At 58.1% G+C, this 9,973-nt stretch overlaps 1 protein-coding gene across 1 annotated transcript; it reads left to right on the top strand.

The window, feature by feature from the left end:
- Positions 1-1,252: 1,252 nt before the first annotated feature.
- Positions 1,253-9,758, top strand: LOC127291713 (ammonium transporter 3 member 2-like). The gene is made up of 2 exons (XM_051321026.2): positions 1,253-2,240; positions 9,175-9,758. Exons 1-2 carry the CDS (start codon positions 1,310-1,312, stop codon positions 9,666-9,668), a joined length of 1,425 nt encoding a protein of 474 aa, XP_051176986.1. The 5' UTR covers positions 1,253-1,309; the 3' UTR covers positions 9,669-9,758.
- The last annotated feature ends 215 nt before the right edge of the window (positions 9,759-9,973 follow it).

Genomic DNA, 9,973 nt, shown 5'->3' with positions numbered 1-9,973 from the left:
GCATTCCCCTAGGTCCATAAAAATGAAGTATCATGTAGTCGACGTTCACATGACACCACTATAAGAATAACACCACAACTTAAATATCATATCATTGAATATTACTCAACATAGTTCCACTACTGACATCATGACTTCTCCCATGTCCTCAAGAACTAAACGAACTACTCACGAGACATCATATGGATCATAATCAGAGGTGATATAATGATGAATAACAGTCTGGGCATACACCTTAATTCAATGGTTTCACTCAATAGCATTAACTAGAAGGAGTAATCAACACCGGGAAAGATTCCCCTATAAACTAGACAAGTATCAAACCCAAGATGTTACAGCGGGATGGAGTGGAGATGGCGGTGATGATGGTGCTAGTGGTGGAGATGATGATGATGATGATGATCCCGATGAAGTCCAGCTCGATGACGGTGACGATGGCGACGATTTTCCCCCTCCGGGAAGGAATTTCCCCAGCAGATTTATGCATGTCGGATAGCTTTTCTCTCTATGTGGTGTTCCGCCCCGTAGCGGCGGCGGAATATTTCTTTGTTCGCTCCCCCGATGTTAGGGTTCTCGGGGGGATTAAATACGCGAGGGGGCGATGTCAGAAGTGGGCCAGGGGGTGGCCCACGCCTAGGGGTGGTGTGGGCCCCTCCTGGCCCATCTTTGCCTCCCCTTCTGGCTTCCTCCGTCATCTGGCAAAATAGGAGTTTTTGTATATTTTATGGGAATTGTTGACGGTGTCATATTATTTCTGTAAATTGCTAAAAAAAAACACGTATTATTTGTGAAATTGAAGGTATGTTTTTAGAAAATAGCCCTAATGTGCACAGTTATGGGCTACACAATCTGGATCCCTACTAATGTTTGCGACCTACAAGTTGGGTTAATGAACTCTTCCAGAATGTGTCTGGAGTTCTGGACTCCCAGTGCATGAGTGGGTGATCTAGTATTCTCCTTGCCGCTGTTTCAGCGATGAACTGATTATGAAGACGATTGGCCTGTGAATGTGCAGCAAGCAAGCAGCGCTCTCGTGTCGGCCTGAAGATAGATTTCCCAGGCCCTGGATGCATGGCAGTTCACAAGATGATCTATGCAACGACACACCGAGCATGGCTAGCTGGGCACCGATGAAGAATCAAGTAGCTCGTAGATCCGTCAAAGTCAACTGCAGTGTATAACAGAATATATATTCAAGACAGAGTGTAAATTGCGATCCCTCCGTATCTTATCGTAAGAAGACGACCAAGCTTTAGCACTTACACACGTACGTACACCTCCGGCCGGCTAGAAGAAGACCAAGACCAAGATGTCGGTGCCGGTGGCGTACCAGGGTAACACGTCGGCGGCGACAGCGGACTGGCTGAACAAGGGAGACAACGCGTGGCAGCTGACGGCGTCCACGGTGGTGGGTCTCATGAGCGTGCCCGGCCTGGTGGTCCTCTACGGCGGCGTGGTGAAGAAGAAGTGGGCGGTCAACTCCGCCTTCATGTCCCTCTACGCCTTCGCCGCCGTCTGGATCTGCTGGGTCGGCTGGGCCTACAAGATGTCCTTCGGCGAGGAGCTCCTCCCCTTCTGGGGCCGCCCCGGCCCCGCCCTGGACCAGGCCTACCTCGTCGGCCGCGCCGCACTCCCCGCCACCGCGCACTACCACGCCGACGGCACCCTGGAGACGGCCATGGCCGAGCCGTACCTCCCGATGGCCACCGTGGTGTACTTCCAGTGCGTGTTCGCCGCCATCACGCCCATCTTGGTAGCGGGGTCGCTGCTGGGCCGCATGAGCTTCCTGGCGTGGGTGCTCTTCGTGCCGCTCTGGCTCACCTTCTCCTACACCGTCGGCGCCTTCTCCGTCTGGGGTGGCGGCTTCCTCTTCCAGTGGGGCGTCATCGACTACTGCGGCGGCTACGTCATCCACATCCCCGCCGGCGTCGCCGGCTTCACGGCCGCCTACTGGGTCGGGCCCAGGAGCAGGGAGGACAGGGAGAGGTTCCCGCCCAACAATATCCTCTTCACGCTCACCGGGGCAGGGCTGGTGTGGATGGGCTGGGTGGGATTCAACGGCGGCGGCCCCTACGCGGCGAACGTCGACGCCTCCATGGCCGTGCTCAACACCAACATCTGCGCGGCGGCCAGCCTCATCGTCTGGACCTGCCTCGACGTGGTTTTCTTCCACAAGCCCTCCGTCATTGGCGCCGTCCAGGCCGTCATCACCGGACTAGTATGCATCACCCCAGCCGCAGGTACATTTATCTTTCCCATCTCCATCGATCATCAACTGCATGGCGCGCGGTGTGAGCGTGTAGGTTGACATAATCTAGCTTGGATTCAAAACTGTAAGATATATTGCACGTGCCGGAGAGTGAAGAAGCAACGACAAGTGCGTGGAATCTCGATGCATATTGAAGTAAAGAAATCTCTAGTTGACACCTAAGTCGACGTATGTACATGTCTGCTCAGACATGTCAGTACCATCTTGTTGAGTAACATATTGTATAGATATAGGTCCCCGTGTTTTCTCAGGGTTGTACCTGTAATTGTACATGTGTCCGCCTATATATATATGAGCAGCCGGCCCTATTGGTGCTGTGCAATCTCCAATACTCTTCTCTACATGGTATCAGAGACCCTTCGGGTCCTGACCTAGCCGCCGCCCCTCTTCCTCTCTAGGGCGCCGCCGGCCACCACCTCCACCCAACCCTAGCCGCCGCCCTCCTCATCTAGGGCGCCGCCGGCCCTTCCCACCACCACCGCTTCCGCCATCCACCATAGCCGCCGCCCCCTCCTCTCTAGGGCGCCGCCGGCCCTCCCCACTCCCAACCCTAGCCGCCGCCCTTCTCATCTAGGGCGCCGCCGGCCCTCCCCACCACCACCGCTTCCGCCATGGCGCGCTTCGACTCATCCTCCGGCTCCGGCAGCAGCAACCCCTTCGCCGGACCCTCTGTCGCCGTCATCCGCGACATCCCCATCGCCGAGCGCGTGCCGCTGAAGCTCTCCACCACCGCTGCCAACTTCTTCCCGTGGAAGACGTACTTTGGGCTGCTCTTCCGCGAGTATGATCTCCTCGATCACGTCGACGGCACCATCGACCTCCTCGCCATGCCGCACGACCCCGAGTGGCTCGCCATCGACGCCACCATCATCCGCTGGTTCTACCAGACCGTCTCCAACGACATCTTCCGCACTGTCGTCCGCGACGGCGACTCCGCCCACACGGTCTGGGATAAGATCACCGGCCTCTTCACCGACAACAAAATCCAGCGGGTCACCTTCCTCCAACAGGAGTTCTTCGGCACCCACCAGAACGACCTGTCTCTCGATGACTACGCCCTCAAGCTGAAGAGTCTCTCCGATGAGCTCCGTGACTTGGAGTTCCCGATCGATGACAAGATCATGCTCTCCACCCTGTCGGCGGGTCTCGGTGAGGATCTCAGCAACGCCGCCTCCAACCTCACGCTCCTCACCAAGCCCACCTTCGAGCAGGCCGTGGCGTACCTGCGCCTCGAGGAGCGCCGCCTCAAGCACCTCCGGGCTCGGGCGGCCCACACCGCCTTCGCCGCTGGCTTCTCCCGCGGCGCCCAGACTCCCGCGCCCCGCGCCCCTGCGCCTCGCCCCCTGGGTCCGCCGCCGGGTTTCCCCGCTGCCGCCCGCCGCCCGGTCCGACCGGTCACCGAGGCCGGCCAGACCGGCCCCTGGACCGGGCATGCCGGCGCCCGGCCGGCAGACCAGCCCCTGGACCGGCCAGCCGGCTCCTCCTGGTGGTAGCCGCCGTGGCCGTCGTCGCCGTGGCGGTGGCAACGGTGGCGGCAACGGTGGCGCCAATGCCGCCGCCCCCGCGCCTCGTCCCCCGCAGTACACCGCCCCTCCGCCATGGACTGCCGGTCACAACCCGTGGACCGGGGTTGTTCACGCCTACTCCATGCCCGTGCCGCGCGCCCCCTACCCGGGCATTATGGGGCCACGTCCAGCCTCCCACCAGGCGTTCTACGCGGCGCCCCGGCCTGCCCCGGCCTACGCCGCCCCTCCGGGTGCGACCCCGTGGGATCTCGCGCTCCTGACCGCCCTCCAGAGCGCCCCCTCTGCTGGGGCGTATGGTGGCGGTGGCGACTGGTTTATGGACACCGGCGCTTCCGCGCATATGGCTGCGCATCCCGGTAACCTCTCCTTTTCCACACCCGCTTCCACTTCTTCTCGCATCATCGTTGGCAACGGTCATGCCCTTCCCATTACTCACACTGGTTCTGTCTCTTTTCCTTCCACCTCCACTCCCCTCTCTCTCCATAATGTTCTTGTTTCTCCTGACTTGATCAAAAACCTTGTTTCTGTTAAATCTTTCTGTCGTGATAACCACCGTGTTGTGGAATTTGACGCTTTTGGTTTCTCTGTCAAGGATGGTCGTACCCGGATGCTCCTCCACCGATGTGACAGCCCCGGCGATCTCTACCCCGTTGGCACGGCCTCCACCACCACCGGCCGCCCCCTCGCCCTCTCCGCCGGTGTTGACCTTTGGCACGCCCGTCTTGGCCATCCTAGCTCCGCCACTCTGCGTCAAATAATGCAAGGCTTCTCCTTTACTTGTAATAAAACGGATGCCCACTCTTGTGAAGCATGTCGTCTAGGCAAACATGTTCGCCTTCCGTTTAGTTCGTCCTCCACAGTCGCGTCTTTTCCCTTTCAACTTATTCATAGTGATGTATGGACCTCGCCGGTTCCGAGTAACTCTGGTTATAATTATTATCTTGTGATTCTTGATGATTACTCGCATTTTGTATGGACTTTTCCACTTCGCCGTAAGTCAGATGTTGCCACCACCCTCACCGCCTTCTTCGCGTTCGTCTCCACTCAGTTTGGTCGCCCCATTCACGCCTTACAGACCGACAACGGCAAGGAGTTCGACAACACCACCATTCGCTCACTTCTCGCCACCCACGGCACCATCTTCCGCCTCACGTGTCCATACACTTCTTCACAGAATGGCCGTGCCGAACGGATGCTTCGTACCCTCAACGACTGCGTCCGCACCCTTCTGTTCCATGCCTCCATGCCCCCGCGATTCTGACCGGATGCCCTTGCCACGGCGACTCTCCTCGTCAACATCCGCCCGTGTCGTGTGCGTTGGTCCTACACGCCGCATCATCTCCTTTACGGTGCGCCGCCCACCTATGATGACCTCCGCATCTTCGGCTGCCGGTGTTTTCCTAACACCGCTGCCACCGCCGCGCATAAGCTTGCGCCGCGCTCCCTCCCTTGTGTGTTTCTCGGCTACCCCGCCAACACCAAGGGCTACCGCTGTTACGACCCGGTCTCCCATCGTGTCTTCACTTCACGGCACGTGTACTTTGACGAGTTGGTTTTTCCGTTTCAGCAGGGACTCATGGCGACACCTCCGACGACGCCCCCGGCGCCCGCTGGCCCCCCTGCGACGCGCGCCGGCGACCGACCGCGGTGGCCCCCACAGTGCCGGCCCCGCACAGTCCATCGGCGTCCCCGGCGCCCGCTGGCCCTCCTGCGGCCGCGCGCCGGCCGCGACCGCGGTGGCCCCCGGTGCCGGCCCGCTGGTCCCTCGGCGCCCGCGGCGCCCCGTCGCTGCGTCGCCCGCGGCGCCATCGCCGGCGTCGCCGCGGCGCCATCGCCCACGTCGCCACCGGCGCCTCACCCGCGGCGTCCCCGTCGCCCGCTGCGACGTCCGAGACGTCCCCGGTGCCCCGTCGCCCGCGTCGCCCGCGGCGCCGGCGCCCTCACCCGCGGCGTCCCTTCGCCCGCACTGCGACGTCCGAGGCGTCCCCGTCGCCCGCGGCGCCATCACCGCGGCGGCCGCCTCTTCGTCGTCTGTCTCGCCACCCGTCGCTGCGGTTCCCGAGCCCATGCTCACCCGCGCCGCGCGAGGCGTACGGCGGCCGACTACACGCAAAACCGCAGACCAGTATGTCTGCTTGGCCAGCGGCAACAGCATATTGCCCCACGACGGCGGCGTCCCCTCCACCCGGCCGACCCGGCCAAGCGCCCGGTCCAGACCGGACCGTCGCCGGCCAGTCCGGTCATCGAGCCGGCCAGACCGGCTCTGCCACCAGCTCGGCGACCGCTCCTTCGCCGGTGCCCACCTCGGCTCGCGCTGCCTTGCGCGACCCGCATTGGCGTGCCGCCATGCAGGAGGAGTTCGACGCGCTTCAGCGCAATAGGACCTGGGAGCTCGTTCCCCGGCCCCCTCGCGCCAATGTCATCACCGGCAAATGGGTCTTCAAGCACAAGCTCGGCTCCGACGGTACTCTCGAGCGCTACAAGGCGCGCTGGGTGGTGCGCGGTTTTCGGCAGCGCGCTGGCGTCGACTTCACGGATACGTTTGCCCCGGTTGTCAAACCGGGCACGATCCGCACAGTGCTGCACCTCGCCGCGTCTCGTGCGTGGCCCGTGCATCAGATGGACGTCTCCAACGCCTTCCTTCATGGCCATCTGCGAGAACAGGTTCTTGTCGGCAACCCATCGGCTTCGTCGACACCGAGCGCCCCGATGACGTGTGCTTGCTCTCTCGGTCTCTGTATGGACTGAAGCAGGCGCCCCGCGCCTGGTACCAGCGCATCGCCGGCTTCCTGCATCACCTGGGCTTCCGCTCCACGCGCTCCGATGCGTCCCTGTTTGTCTACCGGACCGGCAACGACATGGCATACCTGCTGCTGTACGTCGACGACATCATCCTGACGGCCTCCACCGCTGGTCTTCTTCGGCAGCTCACCGACCGCCTTCGCGCTGAGTTCGCGTTGAAGGATCTTGGCCCGCTTCACTACTTCCTCGGCATCGAGGTTGTCCGACGTGCGGACGGATTCTTCCTCCATCAGCGGAAGTATGCCCACGAGCTTCTCGAGCGTGTTTGGGATGCTTAATCGCAACCACTGCGCCTACTCCTGTCGACACGAAGGCCAAGCTTTCCGCCGGTGATGGGTCGCCGGCGTCCGACGCGCCGTTCTATCGCTCCATTGTCGGTGCTCTTGATGCCTTGACAGCGGCGCGACCGGAGCTCCAGTACGCTGTGCAGCAGGTGTGCTTGCATATGCATGCTCCTCGGGATGCTCATTGGGCCGCGGTGAAGCGGATTCTCCGCTACGTCTGCGGTACCATGGGCTACGGCTTGACGTTGCATGCTTCGCCCTCGACGTCGACTGACCTTGTCGCCTACTCTGACGCGGACTGGGCGGGTTGCCCGGATACGCGCCGCTCCACCAGCGGCTACTGTGTCTACCTCGGCTCGTCGCTTGTCTCTTGGTCTTCCAAGAGGCAGCCCACCGTGTCCCGCTCCAGTGCTGAGGCCGAGTACCGCGCCGTGGCTAACGCTGTGGCTGAGTGCACATGGCTCCGTCAGCTTCTGTCCGAGCTCTCTTGTCCTGTTGACAAGGCTACGGTGGTTTTCTGCGACAACGTGTCGGCTGTCTACCTCTCCGCCAACCCCGTTCATCATCGGCGTACCAAGCACATCGAGTTGGACATCCACTTTGTTCGTGAGCAAGTTGCCCTCGGTCACGTTCGAGTTCTTCACGTACCGACGTCTCAGCAATTTGCCGATATCATGACGAAGGGATTGCCATCCACGACTTTTCCTGAGTTTCGCTCCAGTCTGTGTGTCGGTGCCGACCCTTCGACTGCGGGGGGGTGTTGAGTAACATATTGTATAGATATAGGTCCCCGTGTTTTCTCAGGGTTGTACCTGTAATTGTACATGTGTCCGCCTATATATATATGAGCAGCCGGCCCTATTGGTGCTGTGCAATCTCCAATACTCTTCTCTACACATCTCAAGTCAAAGTCTCGAGTAAAGCGAACCAGTTTGTTTAGTCTGAAAATAAGAATAAAAAGTATAGCAGAGTAATTTTTTATTTTTTTGAAACACGGCAAAAGGTTTGACATTTTATTAACTAAGAAGGTTTAGAACAAATGGTTAGGACAAGTTCTAGGTCTTCAATGAGAAGTCTATTCTCTCAACATTACATTACTCACATGTTTTGCTCCGACGATGCTCCACAATCTAGCCTCCTCCTTGATCTTCGCGATAAGTATGTTGACCGCTCTCTCGTTTCTCTCTTTCCAACATGACCCAGGGCCATCTCCATCCACCACTACGGGAAAAAAGGACTTTGCCGTGCAACTATTTGCACGGCAAAGGGTGTTATATGCACGGCAAAGGTCGTACGACAATGCCATTGATGGCAAAGGCTTCTTTGCCGTGCGAGTCGCCAACGTTGCATGGCAAAGGCTTTGTCGTGTGACGCCGCAGGGCAAAGGTCGCTTCTTTGTCGTGTGCCAAACATGTTTTATCTAAAAAAAAAGACCCTAATTTGGGATTCAAACCTAGGACGCAGAATAGGAAAAGCGTGCAACCTTACCACTGGGCTAAGTGTTCATTTGTTGATAACTATACCACGCAATGCCTTTTGAGTTGAGAAAAAAATTTAGTTTTTACATCTTCGTCGTGCGTTTACACTAGGCAAAGGCTTCTTTGTTGTGTGTTTGTTAAAAATACTAGGCAAAGGCTTGCACGGTGATGCCTTTTGTGCTTTGCCGTGCAACAAATCTTTGCCGTGGGCTATGTTGGTCCATTGCCGTGCAACTTTCTTTGCCGTGCGCTCTCTTCCATCGTTGCCGTGAATCGTATGTTTGTCGTGCGCTCGTGTCTGTCGTTGCCGTGGCAAAGATCTTTGCTGTGCGTTTTCCTCCGTACACACGGCAAAAAAATCTTTGCCGTGCGGTAACACACGGCAAAGATGGGCTGCACGGTAGCGCCTATTTTTCCCGTAGTGCACCAACCTTTCACATTTAGAATATTAGATTCATTTGCCCAGAGAGATGTAACAATATCATGTTGTCCAAGCCAAGAGAGGATAGCTTTCAAAATGCGAAACGAGTAGCGACACTTGAAGAGAAGGTGAGGCACCGATTCTTAAGGCTGTTCACATTATATTTTGCATTACCAACCAAGCAAAATAATTGCATTTAGGAGGCGTCCATATCCCCCAAAAAGAAGAGCCAAGGTGGTTGAGATGATGCGCGCTCTCAAATTGCACTCTGTAGGCCGAGGCTCAAACTGCATTTTGTTGGCTGAGGCGGCGGTATAGGCTCTATCTTTAGTCAGAGTAATCTTTGAAAACAAAGTAAAGCAAAATTACCCTCAAATTTCTGACGTTGATACAGGTGTGGTGCAGGGGTGGGCGGCGCTGGTAATGGGCGCGCTGGCCGGCAGCGTGCCGTGGTACACGATGATGGTCCTCCACAAGCGCTCCAAGCTCTTGCAGTGCGTGGACGACACGCTGGGCGTGATCCACACGCACGGCGTCGCGGGGCTCCTCGGCGGCGTGCTCACGGGCCTCTTCGCGGAGCCGACCCTCTGCAACCTCTTCCTGCCGGTCACCAACTCGCGGGGCGCCTTATACGGCGGCGGCGGCGTGCAGCTCTGGAAGCAGATCGCCGGAGCGCTCTTCGTGGTCGGGTGGAACGTGGTGGTCACCTCCGTTATCTGCGTGCTCATCGGGCTCGTCGTGCCGCTGCGGATGTCGGACGAGAAGCTCGCCGTAGGGGACGACGCCGTGCACGGCGAGGAGGCGTACGCGCTCTGGGGGCACGGCGAGTTGCATGACGTCACCAAGCATGGAGAAGCGGAGGATGATACCGAGCACGCGCCTGTCTGATCATTCAGCCCCAACTCCGAGTAAATTTTTTTGCACGCGTAGTACTACTAGCTAGCTAATTAATTTCCTTATTCATGGTTATGATTTGCGTTCAAGCTACTAGTACGTTTGTTTTTTGTCACGTTAACTCGTTTTTTTTGTCACATGCACCTTGCTTTAAAAAAAAAAAAAAATTTGTGTAGGATGCCCTTTTTTTTTCGCGAAAGGAGGAGATAGTATTAACCCAAAGTTCTTACAGAAAGACCCAGACAAAAAAGGAAATTACAAGTAACTCCTTCTTCTAGGTCCCGACGAGGACAGCGCGC

The sequence above is a fragment of the Lolium perenne genome, chromosome 4, assembly GCF_019359855.2.
Source record: "Lolium perenne isolate Kyuss_39 chromosome 4, Kyuss_2.0, whole genome shotgun sequence".
In the NCBI taxonomy this organism is placed as follows: domain Eukaryota; kingdom Viridiplantae; phylum Streptophyta; class Magnoliopsida; order Poales; family Poaceae; genus Lolium; species Lolium perenne.
This window is presented reverse-complemented; position numbering and strand designations above follow the sequence as displayed.

What these genes read in the sequence shown, in the direction of transcription:
- LOC127291713 (XM_051321026.2), top strand. Translation starts at nt 1,310, where the DNA reads ATGTCGGTGCCGGTGGCGTACCAGGGTAACACGTCGGCGGCGACAGCG. An exon ending in ATGCATCACCCCAGCCGCAG is followed by an intron (nt 2,241 to 9,174) that starts GTACATTTATCT and finishes ACGTTGATACAG; the next exon opens with GTGTGGTGCAGGGGTGGGCG.